Raw genomic sequence first — 22,874 nt, forward strand, 5'->3', positions numbered from 1 at the left:
GAAAGGAATACATTTTTTTTCTGGTGTTAATTTTTCTTGTTGATTTCATGCCTCAGATTTTTGTTGTTGTTAACGGCCCCATCCACACTCTCTTTTTAGGACTTCTGACCTGGGTTTGAAAGGGATTTTTCCCTACAGAGTAAAATCATCCGTTCTTTTCTGAGAGCATCCGTAGCATCTGAGAACTTACACAGCCCTTGACAGTACTGAATACCGTATCACCTGCTGTTAGGAGAGGAATTTAAACCTTCAATACCAAACCTTCTCGCAGATTTTTGAGTTGCAGGGTCTGTGTGTCCCAGTGAAGAATGGATCCTTAATCTTGAGTCAAGTACAGATAACACATCCATTTTAAAGAAAAAAATTACTTGGACACCCACGGTTGACCCTACTTTTTTTTATGCTACTTAAATATGTATAAATATAAAACTAGGCATAAGCTCCTTTTTCTTACAACTCTTATATACAACCATAAACCAAAATAAATTTGCAGTTACCATTAAATTCTAAATGTATGAGTGACATTGTTTGGCTGATGGGAAAGCGCCACTGGCCCCAGCACTGTGGCAGGGAGCTCTAGCACATTCAGCACACCTGGGTCTCCAGGTGCCCAGCAATGACTGAACCCTCCAGCCTTTGCTCAGTTTGAGCTACTTTGAATATTTGTACAGTGTCTTGTGCTGTTATTTGGCCTCCACTGATTGTGACTGAATTATTTATGTGTTTGGTCCTCCTCTGTTGTTTTCTCTTTGGCTCAGTGCTTCTCCCACTTGGATGTGCATGGGAATCACTTGGGGATCTTGTTAAAATGCAGACTGTGATTTAGTAGGTCTGGGGTGGAGTCTGAGATGCTGCATTTCTAACAGGCTCCCAGGTGATTCAGTAGCAAGTCTTACCATGGTGATTCGGGTGGCAACTTCTTGGCAGTGTGATGGTGAACACCAGGGCAGATGCTGGCACTGACATCTGGTGGCAGCACTTGGTTAGAAGATGGTCAACTAGATGGTCCAAAATATGTGTAAATTAGATTTTGACCATCAAAAATTTTTTTTCAAACTTTAAACATTTATGACACAAACTTGCAGAGTCCCAGGACTACATTTGCAGACTCCAGACTGAAAAATAGTGCTAGAGGATGTTTGAGCGCCAGGGTCACCCAAGGTCATGCACAGACATCTTTGGATCACGCTTCCTCTCTTACTGGGACTGCTGGGCAGTGCTGGTGAACACAACCTGGCGTTCACACCACTGGCATTTCATTACCTCCTTTCAGGCGTCAAGCCCCACTGAATACTTTGTGATGGTGATTTAAAAAATGAAAGCAAAACAAAAAACTCAAGAGTGAGCGGGAGACCAAGTAGATGCTCAGTGTATGGTGTCTGAGGAAGTCTCCATGAGTCCGTGGCATCCGTTGGTCACGTGATCTGGTTTGCGCTGCCTAGGATAGTGTAGGCTTCCGTCTTGAGGTCAGGTACAGCGCGAGACTGTTGAGTACTTTGTGGACACTGAGAAACTTTGAGAAGAGTTATCTAATGCCTTCTTCCCATGACAGGTAGGATTCTGTGATGATAACTTTACTCGGGAAGCCGATTTCACTCAGAACAGTGAGGCCTTCTTCCTCTTTGGTCAGTTTAACAGCATGAGGCTCTAGCCCACTTTGGGAGTCCATCATGTCCTGTCCTCATTTTTTGGTGATATGCTAGAGTAAATTTATGAATGTTGCAAAAGTAAAATTGATACGTAGCACCTTCCTTATGTGGGAAAACTCATTATCTAAGAAGATACCTGATTGATTTTGAGCCAGGCAAGCCATTTCTTCATGTGGATGCCCTAATTTTGCAGGTAGGTTTATTTGAAAATGGTCACTTTTTGGAGCCGTTGACACACACAAATTAATAAAAGTTGTGTTTCCTCAATGTTTCTAAAACTTCCCTGCCAGAGAAGCTTCACTCCCGTAGAGAGGGGTTGAGGGATGGGCAGTTTAAACTGTTAGAATTGTAGAATCATAGAATGTTAGAACTAAAAGAACCACAGGCATCCTTTAATCTATTGCAATTTTGTAAATGAAGTAAAGTTAGTCTAGTGCAGTGGTTCCTGAATGCCAATACTTGACAAAATTTTCACCAGTTTGAGGCAAAGTGAGAAAAATACAGTTGCAGTGAGTTCTTCATAAAAAATTATATGTATTCAGTTTAAAGACCTGTCTGTTGTTCTGAAATTGTATATTTTCTATATTTGGGGGGTTAAAATGTCTGGTCTTTCATGAAATGGTAACAGTAGATAGCTGTGTTTCTAAAAATGTCTCTATTTTAAGAAATAAAAATTTGGCAGCCTTCTCTCCGTCCCCAGTATTGAGGATGGAGGTGCATTTTATTAGTTCTTGGAGCCCAAGCATCTAGGAACCCATGACCTAGTGTATCTGCCTTGTAGCCTGATGGAGCTGGACGAGGGAGAATGCAGAAGGAAGATAGCCGCTCATCCCCTGCCTGGGGCCTGTCTTGTCCAGAAGAGAGATCAGGGAAAGGGCCAGTCTAGAGCTTTGGATCTTCAGACAGGTGTCCTTGTTTAAGTAGCAGACTCACAGCCGTTGTGACTTTGGGGGAGTCTCTTGACAGGCCAGGGTACACAGAGTTTCCAGAGCTAGGGCCATTGTTCACCAACAGAGCCTTAAAGCAATGATTCCCAAACTTTGCTGCATGCTAGAATTATCGGAGAGCTTTTTTTTTTTTTTTTTGGTGAGGAAGATTAGCCCTGAGCTAACATCTGTTGTCAATCCTCCTCTTTTTGCTGAGGAAGAGTGGCCCTGAGCTAACATCTGTGCCCATCTTCCTCTACTTTATATCTGGGACACCTGCCACAGCATGGCTTGATAAGTGGTGCATAGGTCTGTGCTCGGGATCCAAACCTGCGAACCCCAGGCCGCCGAAGTAGAGCACATGAACTTAACTACTATGCCACTGGGCCAGCACCCAGAGAGCTTTTTAAAATCTTAACGCCGAGGTTGCACCCCATACTAGTTAAATCATACTAGTTAAATCAGAATGCCTGGGAGCGAGCGCCAGACGTCTTTTTTTTTTTTTTTTTTTTGCTAAGGAAGATTCACCCTGAGCTGCTAATATCTGCAAATCTTCCTCTCTTTTTTAGTGTGTGGGCCACCAGCACAGCATAGCTGCTAACAAAGCGTTGTAGGTCTGCGCCTGGGAACTGAACCCAAGCCGCTGAAGTGGAGCATGCTGAACTTAACCACTAGGCCACCAGGGCTGGCCCAGTATTTTTTTTTTTTTTTTTTTTGATCCCCAGCTGTTTCCAGTGCACAGCAAGGGTTGGGGATCACTTCCTTTGAGTTGACTGGGCAGAGGTTCCGAGCCCGAGTCATGAGTACTGCCCAGGAACAGTCCTTTCCAAGAGGTAGACGGGGTGTTGTTTGTTATTCACAGCCTTTATTTGGGACTGATGGTTGCCCTGCTGGTTCTGACAGTTGATCACAAAAGAACTGTGAACTGACACCTATTTGCAGGGACACAGAACACAGAAGGCCCTGTAACTCGTAAAACAAATGATCCAGGTCAACTGGATATCCATAAAGATGAAAGTTATTATGAGGCTTTATTGCATTTGATTCCTCCTCCTGATTTTCTGCATAGAAATTCAAGTTGCGAGATGGTCTTGCAGCCACTTTTGAGCTTACAGCTACAGAGGCAGACATTTTCAAATAACATATACATACGTATTAACTATCTGATACAAAATCAGGTACTAGTCCATGAAGAAATGGATAAGTAATTGAGAAGATATTCACCATCAGGCACTTCCGTGTTTATTGCTCACCATTTCTGGATTATCTATCCCTACTCATGCTCTTCTTCTCTCCTCTCCTATGGGACCCTGCCTCCTCTGAGGTCAGTCACTGCCCTGCATCCATTCTCTCCTGCCAGCTTTTGGCTTTGCTCCCTCAGTTACCACCTCTTCTCCCGCCATACTGACTTTCCTGCCTCGCAGCTTTCACGTGTGCCCTGGATTCCCTGATGCAAATCAGCCTTCATCTGACCCCAAGGCTGCCCTCCTCACCCTGATGCTGTTTCTCCCCTTGTGGACCTGATGGCTGCGCTTTCTCCTGTCTGTTCTGCCTTTCCCTCTGCTGTCAATTTCTTCAGGAAAATACTCCTGAAGGCCACCGCCTCCTCAGTCATGTTGCTCTCTGACCCTCCCTCTGTTCATGAGGTTCTCCCCTCCCTGGTTTCTCTGCTGTTGCAGGGGTCTAGTTCTGCTTTGGTCTGTCTCTTCCTTTGGTTCCACACTGGTTTCTGGTCTTCCCCCTGCTCTCCATCATGGGCTGTAGTTTGGTCCTTTTCTCTTTCCACTTATTCCCTCTCATCCACTCCCAGATCTCCATCTCCAGTTCTGGTCTTTCTCTTGACCTTCGTTCTTCCATTTCAGCCTTTTTGATGGACTCTTCAAAAGGCCTTGTTCTTGAAGGAAATCTGTCTTTTGCTTCCAGCCCCACCACTGATGCAGCCCCTTCCCAACTTTTCCATCTCCATGCCTGGTGTCCCTTCTTCAGGTCACTGAGCAAACTTTTGTTGTGATTATTGACTCCCCCTCCCTCCCTTACACTTCTTTCTCCCTAATGGTTTCACCAAATCATGATGATTCCTTGTCCATAGCTTCTCTCATAGCAATCTTTTTCCAATCCTATGGTTACCACCCTAGTGTAAGTCTAGACTTGATCTTTCTGAAACCATATTCCTCTGCTCAAGACCCTGACCTCATTAGCCTGTCATCATCATTCAAGGAGCTCCGTAGTCTAACCTGCTCACCACACTGCTTTTCCAAACCCATCTCCCCCTTCTTCCCTGTGCAAACCCAGTGAACCTGCAGTCTGCTCTCACCGACCTCAGACCTTCCTTCACACCATTCCCTTCTCTTGGCTCAATCAGATCCTACTCCTCGTCAGATTTTCCTTCCTGTATAAAATTTGTCTTTACACAAGAACAGGAGGTAATTTTTCTCTGAATTCCATATATTCTTATTGTCCTTTTCCTCACATAGAATTTTGGTTTACTGCCTTGTATTATTGACTGTCATGTCCTCTCCTCTACCTGTTGGATTGTAAGCTCTCGGAGGGCAAGGACTGTCTTCTCACAAGGCTCCACAGCATCCCTGTGGGACTCTGCCTGGTCAGGATTTTCAGCACCTATTTGTCTGCAGATTGATTTTTATATTATGAGTGGAGTTTTCACTTCCTTTCTTATAGCAAGAGAATTGGTTGGGGGTTGGTAAAACCAATCTTTCCATTGAGTGAAGGAAAACCAAAAAGAGAAACAACAGATAGTTTTCTGAAGAAATGATTTGAGAAGTCTTCCATAATTGGGAATTTAGTGTAGAATCGTATAGAGAGTGATCAAAATAATAGAGTTTCCATTAGTGGGTGGCATAGTGTAGCATATTGATTAAGAGCTTTTTCTTCAGTTACTTAATCTTTCTGTACCCCACTTGCCTGATTCATAGGAGGCCGATAATTGTGTCTGCTTCATAGAGTTATGAGCATTGAATGAATTAGTAAAGCACTGTGAATTGTTAGCACAGTTCCTCTTCAATAAGTGGTAGCTTAATTTTTGTTTACCCATTATAAAGGATGTGCCATGGAGGTACCCTCTCACTGGAGAGGCAATTATAGGTAATATGAACAAGAGCCATTCTGACTCTTGGCTTGGAAATCTAGAAGAGCAACTCACTTATCCGAGTATTTCAAATAGCCCAGAAAATGCAGATTGAGCACCTACCATGAAGGGATTATGGTGGATTCTAAGGCTATAGGGATAAATAAGGCGTAGTTAGTCCATCCCAGAGGAACTGATAAAAGAGTGAAGGAAAAAATTGTATACAAGTTAGAAAAAGGAAAGAAAAGGGAAAACTTTAGGAGAGGTTTTGTCCTGGTGGAAGGAGACTTTCTTAAGGTGCTTTTCCAAGACAGTGAGGAGAGAGTACCATGGTGTGGCAGCACCTGTGGGGAGTCTGGACAACCAGGGATTGACCTGCAAGGTATCTGCTCAGTGGGTCAGGACACCATGAGACAAGAGTGAGTTCTGTCCCTGGGAACCAGTTTGGTCATCTCTGCTCTATGGCCACAGACCATATTGACCTTTGACTCTGACTCTGCTCCAACTCGGGCTCCTGCAGGACAGCTTGGGTGACCTTCACTGAGCGTCTTCTCAGTGTTTGTCCCACTGATGGAATAAGAACACCATCTTTTTATTACTGGGAAGGCTTTTTATTATTAATGGGAAGAATCCATGAACTAAGGATGTTGGGAAAATATTAAGTGGACTCACAGAAATGAAACATCACGCTTTTATTGTCATCTCTGTGTCTCTGGCCAAATCCAATTTTCATATTTAAGATGAATTAACCCTTTCCTCTATCTACCATTCTAAGTGGGAAAGATTATCTGAGGCCTTATTTCCTTGGGACTGTTGGAAAAGGAATTTAGACAAAAATGTGAGGAAGGACCAAATCTTGCATAGAGTGTGCAAATAGGTTCATGTAATTGGACTGAAAATGCTCCCCTTTTCTTTTGACAGGGGAAAGTGGAAGTAGAAGCTGGGAAAGAAGGTATGAAGTTTGAAGCCAGTGCTTTTTCATACTATGGTGTAATGGCCCTTACATCCTCTCCAGGTGAGTTTCCTTCTCAGCCTCTTAGGGCAGGGCTGTGTTTTAGGAAATAATGCCCTTCTACTGTCATCTTTCTCTCTCTACCTGCCAGCTAACCTTATTTATTTACTCTTTGAACTTTTATTGAAGTATATCCTGTATACAAAAAAACTGCACAAATCATAAGTATATACCTCCATGAATTTTCACAAACTGAACACTCCTGTAAACGAGCACCCAGACAAGAGACAAAACATCATCAACCCCACAGAATCCCCACCATCTCGCTCTCTTTTTAGTCACTATCCCCCAAAAGTAACCAATTTCTTGACTTCTAAGCATTGCCTAGTCTTGCCTAGTTTTGAACTTTATATAAATGGAATGATACAGGATGTATTATATTGAGCCTGGCTTCTTTCACGTTCATCTGTATTGTTGTGTGTGCTTATACTTTTTGTCTTCTCGTTGCTGTACATATACAACAATGTGTGCATATGCAACAATGCATTTATTCTTTTCATTGCTGTTGGACACTGGGGTCATTTGCTGTTTCGGGCTACTCTGCACTGTGTGGCTGTGAACAACACGCTTGTACATGTCTTTTGGTGAACATGTGTGCGTTTCCATTGGGAATTGCGGGGTCACAGGACGTGGTATCTTCAGCTTTAATAGCTACTGCGCAGCAGTTTTTGAAAGTGGCTGTAAGAGTTTGCACTCTTACCTGTGCTAACGAGGGTTCCATTTGCTCTACATCCACCACTTGATGTTGAGTCTTTTAAGTGTTTACTATCCTGGAGGTTTTTTAATTTGCATTTTCCTCACGATGAATGAGGTTGTTAAAATATATATTTATTGCCCATAGCCAGCTCTTATCTAGAGAGCTGGCCAGTTGAGTCATCCAGCTAAGGGTGGGTGTGCTGTGGGGTACTGGCGAAGTGCTCTGAGCATAAAATGACAGCAAGCGGTGTCTGTCCTAGTAGGAACATGGACACAGATACCTGGTTCTCCTCTGGGATGGGACTTGACAGTCATTGCTTGCTTTACAGCGTGTGTGCGCATGTGCTTGCTACCTTACCCAGGCTGGAACAGGGCAGGCAGGTATACAGAGGTGCTGGAGTGCCACCTTGTGGCCAAAATGCCAGATGACATGCTGTGCTAGGAAACAACTTCTACAAACCTCAAACTTAAAAATAACCCATCCTAAAAGAAAGCTGTCGCTTCTGAAAACCAGTCTCAAAAGGGGAGGGGATGGTTCTCATCTACTGCGCCACGCATTGTCTCAGATACCCAAGGATGTTACAGTTAGAAAGGCAGGGAAATGTCAAGAATTCTCTCCCATTTCTAAACCTCCCCTGCCCCAGATGCATCTTCTCACTATCCTGGTGCAGGTTTTTGAGGCACATGGGCCAGTGTCCCCATCGTCAATTGCTGACTAACACCCAGTGTGAACATGGATCTGCCTAACCCCACTCTGCTGTAAACTTGAAGGCATCTTGTTTTCACTGCTAATGAGGAGACAGTGAGATTCTTAACCAGGCCAAGAAGAGCTGGCTTACAGCCTCAGTTCCATCATATGTGGGTTGCCTGACTTTGAGAAAGGCTTTTGGCTTCCTCATTATTAAAGGATATAATAAGGTTACCGCTTGTGATTCTTAGAAGAATAGAATGTGATGACACTTACCACAAGTGCTTTGTGACCTTTAAAGCACAAGAGGAAATGTTGGTATAACAGTTAGGTATTGAGACTGTGATAGTTGTTTGACAACCAGCCTAAAATTAGCCCCAGGTTAGCGGAACCAGATTTATAAAGTGGCTTTGAAAAGAAAGCTGGAGGAGTAAGTTGTACATTTTTATTGATTACTGGTTCTTGAAACCTAAATATTAACCCAGTTCACATTGAACTATGGATTTGTGTAAGCATAAATCCCACTCAGAAAAGGAATTCAAGAGCCGGCCTTCTGTATGGAAAGCCTGTAGGGCTGCAGTGGCCTTACCTAATTTGGAAATGCTAGGAAGGAAGGGAATTTCATTAATAGCGTCTTACTTATTACAACGCCCAATAGTTTACTTGACTTTACAATTAGGATTGAGATTTCGTTATATTCATTGAGAGATGCAATTAGTACAGTAATCTCAAGATAATGTTTCTATTTATTAATGCAGATTGCCTAGAAAAATCCTACAGCAATCATTTATCAAGACCTGCCCAGAAAATATGACTTCTGCCCAGTAGGGCAGTGTCCATGAGACTTTTCAATCACATGGAGCTACAGCTCTCTCTCTGAGTCAGGGGTGATGAGGGTGACTTTGGTCTGCCATTCCCAGGAAATCTGTGTATGACATTCTTTTTACTTTCCTCTATTTTGAAATTTCAATGTATTCCAAAGCAATTCCAAGCATCAGGTCAGAATTACAATCAGACTAATTAAGAATGTAAATGAATTGAATAACTAAGTGCTTGCCACAGGTAGAGATGCTGTAGGCTGTGCAGTGAATGAGTATTGGGGTGCTGGCACAGGCGGCTTGGGCATGCTCTTGGGGGCGGTTGATTAATTGAGCTACGCTTTTGTGTGGCTAGTTGTGATTTAAGTCCTTAAGAAGAGCGTGTTTTGAGCTACAAACCCCAATTGGGTATTAACGGATTAAGAGATTTCTAGGTTAGTAAAGAAGCATATGAATAGGATTTCTCCTGATTTCAGCCTCCCTGTAGTCCTCTTTCTGGAAAGCAGTGTGTGTTCTTTTTGTTTACATGATATCATAGAGGCTTTTTGCATTTCCGGCATTGAATGCTCATATTGGTAGAATAGGTATCCACTCCTCTTCCCTGTTGCAGAGATCTCCTTTCTTGCCTTTTGATATGGTCTCACCCTGTTTTTCTCCATTTTTCAGTTCCTTTGTCCCTGTCTCGTACCTTTGTTGTCAGCAGAACAGAGTTGTTAGCAGCAGGTTCTCCAGGTAATTCTGCATGCTTCCTTTTCATCGTTCTCCTGATTGCCTCCCTTCATCCCACAAAAGCCTGGCTGCTGGGTCTGCTCCCTTTATTTGGTCAAGGCCATTTTCAGTTTTTCTTTGAGCTCTAAAACTCCACGTTTCTATGACTTAATAGCGAGCTATCGAGGGAAGTATCAGCCCACGACAGATGCAGAAAGGGTTTGGGAGACTGGAAGGGAATCTTGGAACGTGACGGGATGAAAGATGGGCAGGGGGAATGATTCTGACGTAGATCATCAGTGACCCCTAGCTGTTGTTGTCCCCCACCCCCCGAAACACACTGCTGACCTTCGATTTTCAGGGCAGCAAAGGCGGCTGCTTTTGGTTCTTTCTCTGACGTCAGCAAAGTCATGGTGTGTGGAGTTTGCAGAGGCCCCAAGGGCCTCAAAACCTGAGGATGCTTCTACAGAACACGTTCAGCCAAAAGCCTGAAGGACTATGAACTTTTCTTGGTAAATAAGAAGAGAACTGCATCTGCAGAGGCCCACACATCCCTGTCTCTTTGGTCCTTTTTCCAGCATCCATGTGAACGGGCTGCATGTATTTCTGCTTTCTGTCAGGCAGGTGGCCCCACTTCTCCTGTCTCCCTCTCTTTGTTTTGAAATTAGTACCATGTACATTCCTAACCAGCTGCTGGTTACTGCCCTGCAGGAGAGTTTGGTCATGCCTGGCTGATATGTCCAGCTGCTAAAAAGAAAGGCGAAGATTTAATCTTTCTTTAATTAAAGTTGCTGGGCTTTCATGTTTGGTAGTACAACTTTTCTGTGTTTATTTTGTTCCATATAGCTTATATTTTAAAAATATGACTGATGAAATTTGTTTCATAATCCAATTTCAGCAAAACTCTAAAATGCTGATATTTGGTAAAGGAGGTGATACTTGTCTTAGAAGGAAGCTAATGTTCCCTCAAATCTTTGATCTTAAAAAGTTTGGGGTATTTGGGGGTAAGATATGATTCATAGGGCTATTTGAATCAAACCAGCTGGCAGAATATACATATATACACACAGACACGTATGTACACACATATTTATACACATAAATATGTATTTATGTATATGTATATATGTTTGTGTTTTTTTCTCCCCATTTTATTTGCTGGCATCTGCTGTCCATTTAAAATATCACAGATGCTGTAGTCGAGTGACTTTTGGATGAAGCTCATGGAAATATCATTTGCATTTTATTTTTTCCACAGAACTTAGAGATTTTTTAGCTCTTCCCAGTGATCCAGTAATAGAAAAATCCATTTTCTGGGACCAGGCCTTCAGGGATAGCATTACAATAATATGATACCTGATAAATGGGAGTTGATCTAAACCAATGATTTCTCCTGTTCCAAAAGGTGACTTGTGGTTCCAAGGAGGAGGCTGGGAATGTTTCTTTATAGTATCTTTCTAGCGTACTAGCAAAAAGAAGGGACTCCTAGGTGGGATGAATAAAACGACAAAAAGCAGAAAGAAAACAATTCTGAGAAGGCAGAGAAGAATTAAATTGAACGCTTTTCTCATAATTATTGTCATAAAATTTTGGCACATATATTTGGCAACAAAACATGACCTGAGCTGAGGGGTGGCCACTTAAACTTTATAAACTTTATTCTCCCTGGTGTGGTTACTCAGACACCTCACTGCATGGTGATCATGCTGGGTGCGCCTCAAGCTGCAGAAGGAGACGTCCTGGAAAACAGGGTCCGCTTCCCCAGACGTGGCTGTGACGCTAGGCAGTGGGCTCCTGGCAAAGGAGAGGGCCCATCTCACAAAAATGGAGGGCAGCAGGTTGAGAGGAAGGAAGCTGTCTGAAGAAGTTGTCTAGATACCTTGGGAGACCAGAGAAATTGCCCTGTAATCTTTCTTGGGAGAAAGTAACAGGAGACTCAGAAGTACTATGTCAGGCCTGAAACATCTACCTGCTAATGCACAGGGTCTGATCAGTAAACAAAGTGCTCTTTAAATGTTCTGTTTTTATAACCTTTAAATTTTAACACACAGAAGTAAACACCATTTCAAAGGTATCTGTACAAATGGTGATGGGATGTGGGGCTGAAGCCCAGGGATACAGTGGGATCCCTTGTTTCAAAGAACTCTTCGCTCTGTCAGCCTGGGTAAAGTTATCACAAGTACGGAAAGGCTTGATCGTGAGGGCAGGGGTGTGGTGGAGAGGGCTGGGATGAAGCCAACAGGAAAGAATATCATGTTAACAAGGCTCATTTATCAAGTACTTATTGGGTGTCAGATGCTGTGCTAAGCACTGTGTACATTATTTTTTTAATCGTCATCAGATCTTATGAGGTAGGTATGACTATTATCTGCCTTTTATGGATAAGGAATCTGAAGCTTAGCAAGGGTGGGTCATCTGATCAAAGTTCTGTTCTGCTAAATAGAAAATAACTGATAAATTATTAATTTGCCTTGTTCTCTTAGAAGATAAGTGGAAGCAACAAGAGGAACTGCTACTGTGAGTTCAGTTTTGACTGGCAGTGGAAACCATCGGTTCATGACATGAAAATTGTAGAGAAAGTTGTGACATGAAAAATTTAGGAGAAAGTGAACTTGTCATCTGAGGTTCCTTGAATACCTACCGTGTTTTGATTCTGGGTGTCATATTTTAAGAGGGACATTTACTGAATGGAATCTCAGACGGTGGTCAGGATGGAGTGAGGGGTGGGAAAACACGTCAGGTGAGGAACAGTTGAAGTATTTATCCTGGAGACAGAGACTGAAGGAGAACATAACTATCTCCAGACTTTAAAGGGCTATTTCGAGTAGCACAGGAATGAAAGTTACTCAGAGCTCCATAGAGTGGAGGGGAGACGGTCATTTGAAGTTGAGAGTAAGATTTTGGTGGGCATGATGACAGACTTTCCAATAATTGAAGGTTGGGACCAGCCAAAGGCCAGCTCCTCTGTGGGAGCCTGTGTTAGGGACACATTGCAAAGAGGAGCCAACCATCAGATGGGAGAATTGGTCCCCTCCAATCCTGTGACATTTTGCAATTCAGGACCTATCCAGCATGGGCACCCCGTTAATATTTGTGCATTAGATTTGATTAGAAAAGCAAAAATGGAATTTTTAAAATAAAAAATTATTTTTAATGAAATTTATGTTAGAAACTACAGTGAACTTGCCTTTAAGAGCAACACTGCTTCGACTCACCTGAATTTCCTTTGACTTTGTTTTAATGAAAGACTACTGTCAGTCTTACTGAAGAATCCCGCAGCACCTAAGGGAACTTAATCAAACCCTTTAAGGGTTTGGTGTCTTCTAGTGATCTTGAAGTCCTGAGACATCCTCGGGCTGCTGACAGGGAGATTTTATCAGGGTCAGAGACAAAGATAATAGGTTTGGCTGGGTGTATAGCCTGAGCAGACAGAACTATTCTGATCCCTTTAAGACATATACTGACTTATAAAGGACTCTCAAGAGTCCTTTGCTTTTGCTTCTGGCAAGATAACGCAGTGCCGCCTTCCCATAGCCCATGTTCTGTATCAAGTAGCTTCTGTGTCCTGGGCCTCGCCTCCCCTGGTCTGTGCGTTTCACAGCACTCCATGATGCTCCTGACACAGGGGTGCAGCCCCAGGGTTTTGCTATCGGAGACTCGGGGAGGGTTGTGTCTGTTCATATGAACAGGGCCAAGCAGCTGAACTAAACGGACCCCGTCGCTGACAGGAGGCCAGTGAGAGGGCCGGAGGAGGCCCTGCGTGGTGAGCCCTGTGGCTGAGACGTCTGGTACAAGTTGATTGAGCTTGTCTATTAATTATTACTTTTTTATTATTTGGAAAATAAAGAGCTGACTTTATTGCTTGTATCTACCTCACATAAAAGGTTGTTGGGTTTTTCTCCTCCTTTTCCAGGTGAAAACAAGTCACCTCCTCGCCCATGTGGCTTGAATCACTCAGACTCTCTCAGTCGAAGTGACCGGATTGACGCAGTAACACCGACGCTGGGGAGCAGCAATAACCAGCTCAATTCTTCATTCCTTCAAGTCTACATCCCTGATTACTCAGTGCGAGCCCTGTCTGATCTCCAGTTTGTTAAGGTAAGAGGAGAGAGGGGCTTGGCTGGACCTGGCTGGTGGAGGTCAACTTCCACAGCAAGTTGTTCGGCTCCGCAGCCCCTCCACTGAGCTTTCCCTTTGCCATTTTGCAGGTGCCCTGCCCCTGGCTCCTGTGCCCAAGGTTTGGGTTGGGAAAAACATTTATCTCCTTGGCTCTATCAAACGAGCTGCCAAGTCAGATGTGGCTTTTTCAGGGTGCGAGAACTGGAGATGGTGAGGAAAAGAGTAAACCTATTTCAGTGAGTTTTCATGAGCTCACGACGCTAGTGGCTCTGGCTCCTAAGCGGCTGAGGTCGGAGACTCAGGAGACTTGCCCAGATGGGGTGGAAGAACCCTTCGCTTATCTTCTGCCCTGGAGACAGGGTTCTTTTCTTAATCTGAAATAAAGACGTCTTTTGGAGAACGAACCAGCTTTAGCTGATAGAAGCCTATCTCCATTTTCCAGTCTCTGAAATTTTGAGACAAAATTTGGAAATGGCTTGTATCAGTAAAAACAGACTTGTTCACCAGAGTCAACTTGAACTTTCAAAATTGGCTCAGTTTGTACTCAAGGATTTTTCTCCTAGAGATACTACTAGGGGCCTCTCAAAGGATTTAATGTGTAATATGATGTTGAGACAAGAGAACCTAAAAATAAGCATTATCTTGGTTTGTTTTCTGTGCCATCTTCTGGCCCCAGATCTCGAGACAGCAATACCAAAATGCCTTGATGGCATCCCGGATGGACAAAACTCCTCAGTCTTCAGACAGTGAAAACACTAAAATTGAATTGACTCTTACGGAGCTGCACGATGGGTTGCCAGATGAGACGGCCAACCTTCTCAATGAACAGAACTGTGTGACGCACAACAAGGCCAATCACAGCCTGCACAACGAAGGTGCCATCTAGGGGCGCCCCCACCAGCCCTCACCCTTCCCACCCCGAGGCCCCAGGCCAGGCCGCTCAGCCTCATCCTTCATCTGACCATGAATCCCGTTAGTGTGAGCTTGTGTGCCATGCTGCATCCTGCAACATCCTGAGACCAAAGACTTTGTCCCCTTCCTGGAAGCAGCAAAGGAGGATGGAAAGGGGAAGAATGGAAATCAGAGATGTGAAATCGACAGCGAGGGCGTGGCATTCGAGATTTTGGAGATGAACTTCTTCCACCCGAATAGAATCATGTTTATTTTTTCAGCTGTACCTTTTATCATAACTCACTCTCCTCCTTCCTCGATTTGCATGAAGTTGAGAATTGTTGCAATTTATTTTTTTCAAGAGATCATGTTTTTTAAAATTGTCTTTTGCAGAGTTTTAAGTTGTTCTGTCTGAACTCTGCTGTGACCCCATGATGTGACCCTAATAGGATGGACCTGCCCCTCAGGGGCCTTCCTTGGCCCTCCCAGGGTGGGACACCCTTCCCCTGTGCCCTAGTGGGTGTCGCTGTTGAACTTGAAGGATGAATGAAGAAAACTGTGTTGCTGCGGACCTGCCGAGTCTGTCGGCTCTGTGGGGTGGAGCCTCTACAGGGACCTGCGGTTGCCTCTGAGCTCAGTGTTGTTTTAAGTTACTGTTTAACTGTGCCCCTTTCCCTTAGAAAGGTTTAACATTTGCTTGGAATGTGATTTTTGCTCCCACTCTAAGGAATTTTTATCACCAAAATGAATGTTAATGAATTTTAAACCCATGGTTTATCACTGGCAAGAGGCAAGTTGACTTCATCCTGACATTCCTACAGCCTGGGATCTCTGGCTCAGCCAGGCCTCCTCCCCAGCCTTGTGCCCCAGCTTACAGAGTGTCATCACCCACCTCCCCATCCTTGCTCTTATTAACCCAAGATGCTGCTACACAGATGCCAAATGGAAATCTTCCACAGGGCTTTTGAGTAAACATGTGGTGTGGAGGTCAAGCTCCTCCTCTTCCCACCAGGATGTGTGTCATTGTCAGAAAAGGATTTGGACCTTCCAGCTGTGCTCTGTGCTCCATGCCGAGAAGGCATTTCTAGACCCATGTATTTAAAGGAGGGAACTTTGGGGACTGTCAGCCCCTGCCCCTCCTTCCAGGGAGCCAACTGTCCCTCTTCCCCTCTGTCCCTGGGCCCGTGGGGCCCAGCAGTGGCTGTGTCCCCTGCCCGAGGACCTCCGTGCCTCCCGCCTCAGATGCGGCCCACGCCAGAGAGGCTGCCTGTACAGCCAGGGTCAGTTTGGCCCCAAACAGGGATTCAGAAACCAAATGTGTGTTGTGGCCATTTCATGTGTGTCTCTATCTTATTTTAATACCAAATTCATCACATGTAGTGGAATTAATGTCAGGAGATATTTCTTGAGTGACTGAATTCTTAACTATCTTATCTGTGTTTTAAGTGTTAGCCCAAGGGATGTGTACATTTTGTTGGCAACGTTCGTACACTGAAATGAATTGATACCGACCACAGTGTTCATATAGAATTGTCGGTCCACGCTGCATCCAGTCACTAGCCAAGAAGACAGCATCGTCTCCACTGGGTCTCAGTGAACAAAGGGAAGCCCCTCCTCAAGGTAGAAAGGTGCACCCCAGGCTGCGGGAGCTATGGTTGGAGAATAACCAGCCACGTGCTGGGCTTGCCTCCTGGTAAGCAGTTTGGTGGCTCCAGTGTCATATGCATGCTTGGCGCAGTATTTCCTCTAGGATGTCAGTCCTGGAGTGTCTTCCTCAGAAGGGGCCAAGCCCCTTAGTGAGGGAAGTGCTGGCCTCACCTGGTAGAGAGGCAGGGAGGTGCCTTCTAAGGGGACTAAGTGGCCTGCTGCTGGCATCCAACCTGCTGCCATGGGATGGATCCCCCACCGTGTAGCTTGACATTAGTGGGACCCTGCACCGTGAGTATCCCCTTTTATAAACAGATCCATCCAAGTTAAAAGGTCTCTGTTTCTTAAGATGCATCTAGCTGAGCACAACCCCAGTGTGACACAGGAACTGGGACTATCTGTAGGGTGTGCAGAAGTGAATTTCCACTAATGAGGTGAAACCCGGGCCTGGGGACGGGAGGGGGCTCACAACAACCCCAACAACAATGCCACACTCTTGGCCCGGACAGCACTTGCCTTTCTTGTGGTCTGGTGGAGCCTGGCCTGCCAAGCCGTGGTTCCTCTGGCCTTCAGGAGCATCACCCCATCAGCCTCTCCTGGTTGCTTCTCCACACACAGTTTGTCTTGGGGTGCCTTGCTCCTGGAAGGAGCCTCTGGAATCCGAGTTAGTTAATGTGTCAGATCTTTCTCAGAGCCCCACTATTCCTTCAGGAATCCTAAAGCTCTGTAAGAGTCCGGGGAGTGGAGAGAGGATTCCAGCTGCTGCCTCCTTGACTTCAGGGAGGAACAGATAACTTCTCAGTACTGTCTTATCTGCTCAGTGTGGTGGCTTTTTGAAAAGTCCTCTCTATAAAGGAGATGGCAGGGATGGCTTTGCAGTGGGGCTCCCAAAGGATGAAATTTTAGCCTCCCAAGTTTGTACTTATTTTCTATAAACCACTCTTTACCTTTGATTATGCACACTTTTTTATAACAGGGAATCCAAAATAATTCCTGTCTGGTCCCTGAAGGAATGAAGGCTAACATTTGGCTATAGTTTCATCTGCTTTGGGGAGAGCTCAAGACCCTTCAAATAACATTCGACGTCTGAGTGACCACATTCCTCTTCCAGGCCCCACTTTCCCTGGAAACTAACTTCGGGCTGTCAAAGGAGAAATGCTGGCCCATGGCTTCCCTGGGGCAGCAGCAGAATGATTTTGGCTTTGAAGGTTTATGCAGTTCATGTCTATAAAGTAAATGGGAATCAGGCAGAGAAAGACCGTCAAATAGTTGAGATCTCAATGTGCAGTCCTTAGCACCACTGGTGGGTCGTCCTCTTCTGGGGCTGCTGGCTTTGTAAGCATGGAGGGGAGTGGGCTGTGGAGCAGACACAGGTCCCGGGGTCCTGAATTCTGATGGAGCCCTTGGTGTCAGACCAGGGCCTCACACCTCTACGGTGGCCTCTGTCGCCCCAGCTCTGTGGGACCAGACCAGGAGCCTCCTCCGGCTCCTAAGCAGCCACTCGCATCCCGAAGTTTCCATCTGTAACTGGATCCTTAGTATCCAGATGTTCCCAGGATAGTCTGCTTTCTCTTTATAAATGAAGGGGGCTTTTTTCCTACTGCCTTGGAGGTTCCCTCTCTTTATTTCTCTCTGCTCTGTATTCAGCAGGCAAGTCATATATTTAAACTCTTAGAAAAACAGAACTTTAAGATTTGTATATGGATTTGGGGTGCTAATTAACTAGCTTAAGCCTTGGTTCTTACATAATTTGAATTTGAAAGGGCACCCCATTTAACTCTGTTCTTCCCTCCCTCTTCACCTCACTCCCAGAAGAGAGCTCCGTGCCCTTGCTGATATGGTTGGCTTCCTCAAGTGGGAGGGAGTAGGGCATCTTGCCATTTTCTAATGTTATTTCAAGGAACTTTTGTGCAAACATTTTATGCAAAACTTCACACTAATATGGAACATTAACTGTGAATATATTTACCTGTGCTAGCCTCAGTGCTGTATGACTAAAGGACCAGCTTTTACAAGTCTAGAAAAATAGTGGTAGATACAAGTAGAATTGCATTCCCTAGGAAATAAAGCAACAGGAATTTAGGCTAAGCAGGGACCATGAACTTCTGCCCTCAAATTCTCTCATGTTGAGGAACAGACCCAAGTAGGCCCTGGCTGGTCAAAAACAAAAACAAAACCCCATCATCTGAAAACCAACCAGGGGTCTGTGGCCATCTTTGCCTTTCCTGGGCCCAGGAGACCAGGATTCCTCCAGTGTTTCCCAGGGGTGATCCCAGGCAGAGGACTCATCTGGGCTGGCGCAGGAAGGTGCTCACCTTGTTCCCTGGGATTCCAAGCAAGAGGCTTCCAGGGAGGGTTGGCTGGTACCATCACACGACCCATGCTTCCTGGTGGCATGGGCAGCGGCAACAACTCCCCTCTCAGCTCTGATCCCAGAGACAGGTTTTTCTTCCAGGTGTTTGACGAGAACTCCAAGGCTGAGCTGGCAGTTCAGGGTGTGGAGGTTTCTGAGGCACCAGTGCTCACTTTCTTACTGAGGATACAGGCTCTTGTGCTGGATCAGGTTTGGTTCTATTCTGAGCACTGGCCTAGTCAGTGGTGCTTCTGTCCAGCAAGGGTATCTGGGTGAGTTGTAGGTTAACCCAGAATTAGAAGAGATTTAGAGAGTTCAATATGAAGGTGATTTGGGGATTCAGAAATGTTTCCGATGTAAATTTATCAATGAGCAACCTACTCAGTGGATTTTTATACCTCAGGGCCATTTGCAAATCTTTATCTTTTCATTTTTCTTTTGCATTCAAGTGGGCTGATAGGAGAGATGAGTTCAGAGAATTCTGAGGTTCATTTACCTCCATTTGAGGGTGAGTGGTGCACCCATGCCAAGCTTGCTGACTTTCCTGTCCCTCAAGGCAGCAACAGAGGCCCTTCCTCCTCTACCACGTGCAGGCATTTTTCCCACAGCAAATGCTTACGTGCTGGTTTTCCTTCTGCTTCCTTCTGTCCTGTCTGAGGATTCCAGAGTCCCTGGTCAGCCCTAAGGACCGGAGGAGGAGACGGCAGTTCATAGCAGCCGCAGAGCTTGGAGCAGCTTTCCTCCCACCATCTTGGGCTGGGGACCTGCTTTGCTTCTTAGATCTTTGTGGTTGCCTCAGCTCAAGTAAGCTTTCTCTCTGTATATGCTAGAGCCACTGACATCATCTCACTAGAATTGTTTTAAATATCTTTTGATGGGAAATACCAGGCTGTACTTGAAGCAACATGGAAACAAAGATTCTAGTGGCAAGAGAATAAAGTTCTAGGAGTTTGTGTGCCAAGGTTTATATGTACACAGATCCAACATAAGAAAGACTTGAGTACACAATGTTCTTGAGTTTTAATACCCACTGGGTATTAAACATGAACAAAGTGGAAGAATGACCAGGGGTATTGTTTTGCGTCATTTGGCAGAGTATCTTCTGGCATTTGCCCACATCAGACCAACATGGATTCACTCGGGAAGTGATTCTTTTGGGGCTAGAGTCCTCTTCAGATTAACCCTGGAGAGAACTATCCAGTGGACCTGGTGGGGCTTGGGTGCCTGCCCTTTTTGTTGGAGGCCCAAGCCCCTTGGGTGTAGGCAGCTGGTCTCAGGCTCCTGGAACAGAAAGGAGTGGGGAAGAATAAGGCCTCAGGACTCTCATTCCCCAGAGAGCCCCAGTCCAGCTTCTGATTTGTTATTCCCTGTCTGAAGTCTACTGTGTAGGTGGAGTGTATCAGTTCATTGACTTTTCTTGTTTCTGGAGTCCTTTAAATCCACAAATGTATATGCTTTATTTTATATTATTATTTATTATGTACATATGCCTCTACTGTTAGTACATCATCTGTGACGAAGACAAGATCTGTTCTGGAGCCCCTCATCCATGGATCCTAGGGTTCTGTTGTCTCAAAGTGGGTGAGAGGGCAGCAGTTTTGTTCTTGTTTCTGTTTTAAGCAGGTTGCTGCTCTTATGTTGGTCCTAGCGTCCCCTGACAACCAGTGTCCGGGATGAGAATGGAGTCAGGTCTCCTACCTTGTGGCAGGGCCTCTCAGGTACCTCCGCGAAATACTTTAGAGGTGGTTTCCTGGTGACTGGGTTGATTCTCTATGTAGTGGTACAGCATGGCTGAGAGACCAGAGCCTCCTTCCTCACTCCTACCCTCTCAAGCCAGGTCAGTGGCCTGGCCCTACAACAGTGATGGCCTCTAATTCCCACCTTGGATTGCAGAATCCATCTCTCTGGGCCATGGAGGCTGCCTGCCCATCTGGGCTTCTGATATGCCTTTTCTTGGTTTTGAGGCCCAATGCCAACATTGCCGTGGCCTTCAAGTAATACCCTGCTTTGTGTCTGATTGTCATCTTCCTCAGCCTTTACTCACTGTATCATAGTGTACATTTCATGCTTTTCTGCAGTGAAGTTTTCTGAACACAGTATTCAGAGCTGTGTACATAAACCTAAATAAGCACAATTGACATGTATAGGTTTCATGAGCTGATTGTCATGATGAATGAGTTTTATAATTCAAATGATGTTGTAGATTTACAATCTCTCCTATTTATTTTGTACCAATTTATTTGTAAATTTTGATTGTTTTAAAAGATTTTTGTTCATTTCTATTATTCTATTTAGATAAATGATGATTTTCTGTTTACCCTTCTAGCGGATGTGTGTTCCGTCTTTCCCCTTTCATCTCTGCAACACCAACTTCAGTCCCCTGCCCAATTGTATGGCTTTACTGATCGAAAAGCTGAGATTGGTTGTCGGCATGGCAACACATCAGGGCATTTCCTTTGGATGTACACCACAAAGTCTTATGTCAGAAGAGAAGTGGGTGCTAGAACTGTGCCTCCAGCTCACAGCCCGATACAGCCACTTCCAGGGGGCTGTTCTGTTTTGCAAGGATTGTAGTCTGTCCCGTATGAGTTCATTTTCGATAAGGACACTGAGGATATCCACTCAAATTACCCCAGACATTTGCTGCTCCGTCAGTAATACAACACAGTTCAGCTGGGCACATGTCTAAGCTCTTTTTTGCCTAGGCAAGACCAAAGGCCTCATTCAAGCCTTTCAGTTGGCTCTTGGAGATGAAAAGGGCTCTGTAGGTCCTCCTCTGCTATGTGAAGCCCAGAAGAAAGGCTGCAGCAGGCAGAGATGGTTCACCCTCAAGTCAAAACACCAAGTGTGAGTGAGCTGAGTCATGTTCAGATGCTCTTCAGGATTCAGCGGGCATCTCACGTCCCCTATAATCCAGTGTGTGTGGCCCACATCCTCTCCCGTCACTTCTTTTCAAGTCTTCTGTTCCTTTTTACCCTCCTCACTCACGTGCCCAGACCCTGAGGCTCTTCCGGTCAAGGTTCATGACCCCTCTGGGATCCATTCCTAGACCACATCTTTTTTCCTCTACTCTTAGTCTCTATTTTACATTCCAAAGAGGATCATGCTGAGAATTGAGCCTCTTGATGACTGGTCCGTTATTTTCCCCACTGTACTGTTTAACCATGGTGTTTGTGGTCTATTTTACTTACCCTTGTCCTGTGAATGGAGACGTTTCAGTGACGAACTGCTGACAAGATTGGCTTTGAGCCACTGTCTGACCTAACCACCACTCCCACCTCCCCAGTCATTACCCCCGATTTCTTGAAAAGTAGAAAGAGGCAGCTCTGTGTTCCCGTGAAGTGTTAGCTTTTGGGGAACCTGTTTGCTTTCCTTAGAAGCAGAGCAGAAAGCAGAGCAGAACCAGAGGAGGAAGTCTTTCTTTCTGCAGCACATCCACTCCCAGCTGGCTGCTCTGCTTAGTTTTCCTACTTAACTCACTTTGTCCAGATGAGTCCTGAGCTCAAATTGGGACAAATTCTCCAAGGAAAATAGAGGTGATTTTTCCTACGGTGAGGATGAGATTTGCCTCAACTTGCCCTCTGCATCCATGGGGTCCCCAACTGTCGGTTCATTTCTAAGCTGTATTGTGAAAAAAGCTCTGGGGTTTCTATTTCATATAACAAATTTTACTCCCCAGTACCTCTTCTCAACTCAGCACTTCTGAGGACAGAGTGTGATCAGAGGGTCTTGTAGAGAAAGTGACTGGTACAAACTGACCTGGAGTTGATTTCTGAAAACTTATTTTATGCTTTTTGAACGTAATTGAATTTAATAAAGAGATGATTCCTTATTAAAGCCAAAAAGTTGAATTATATAGATGGCTAATAAAGTCTTTTGCCTTCTTTGTATGATTGTTTCATCATTTTCCCTCCAAGATCCTCACATCTGTGCTCTTACTTTGAGCAAGTCCCAGAACAAAGGAATAGCTATAGGGCCCTTTGTGACATTTTGGTGTCAATGCCATCTCCCCTGGTGGATGATTGAGGAATCAGCTGCCAGAATTCTTGGTCAAAGTGCTTTTCCTGCAAGGGAATTAGTGATTGGGAAGTGCTCAAACGGGCCAACACATGAGAGGAATTTTTAGATTGAGCCAGCTTCCCTACCACAATTCTGCTACATCATTGACTTGAGGGCAGTGGGTCCAAAAATGAAGTTACTTGCTTCAGAATACCCACACCCACAAGTCAAAGATGACCTCTGGTGAGAACCTTCTCTCAAACAAGACTGGACATTTAATAAA

The 22,874-nt window shown here is 44.8% G+C and overlaps 1 protein-coding gene across 2 annotated transcripts in view; it reads left to right on the forward strand.

Moving 5' to 3' along the window:
- The window catches only part of CNNM2 (cyclin and CBS domain divalent metal cation transport mediator 2), a 143,280-nt gene extending 121,310 nt beyond the window's left edge, over positions 1-21,970 (forward strand). Inside the window, exons 5-8 of one of the 2 annotated variants that reach the window (XM_058543902.1) lie at positions 6,582-6,675; positions 9,541-9,606; positions 13,496-13,680; positions 14,378-21,970. In XM_058543902.1, the coding sequence (XP_058399885.1) occupies positions 6,582-6,675; positions 9,541-9,606; positions 13,496-13,680; positions 14,378-14,587 (555 nt within the window). In that variant the 3' untranslated portion in view covers positions 14,588-21,970. The remainder of the gene's footprint in view (positions 1-6,581; positions 6,676-9,540; positions 9,607-13,495; positions 13,681-14,377) is intronic. The other variant, XM_058543903.1, reaches the window with a different exon arrangement.
- Positions 21,971-22,874: the final 904 nt, after the last annotated feature.

Source organism: Diceros bicornis, chromosome 6 (genome assembly GCF_020826845.1).
Source record: "Diceros bicornis minor isolate mBicDic1 chromosome 6, mDicBic1.mat.cur, whole genome shotgun sequence".
In the NCBI taxonomy this organism is placed as follows: domain Eukaryota; kingdom Metazoa; phylum Chordata; class Mammalia; order Perissodactyla; family Rhinocerotidae; genus Diceros; species Diceros bicornis.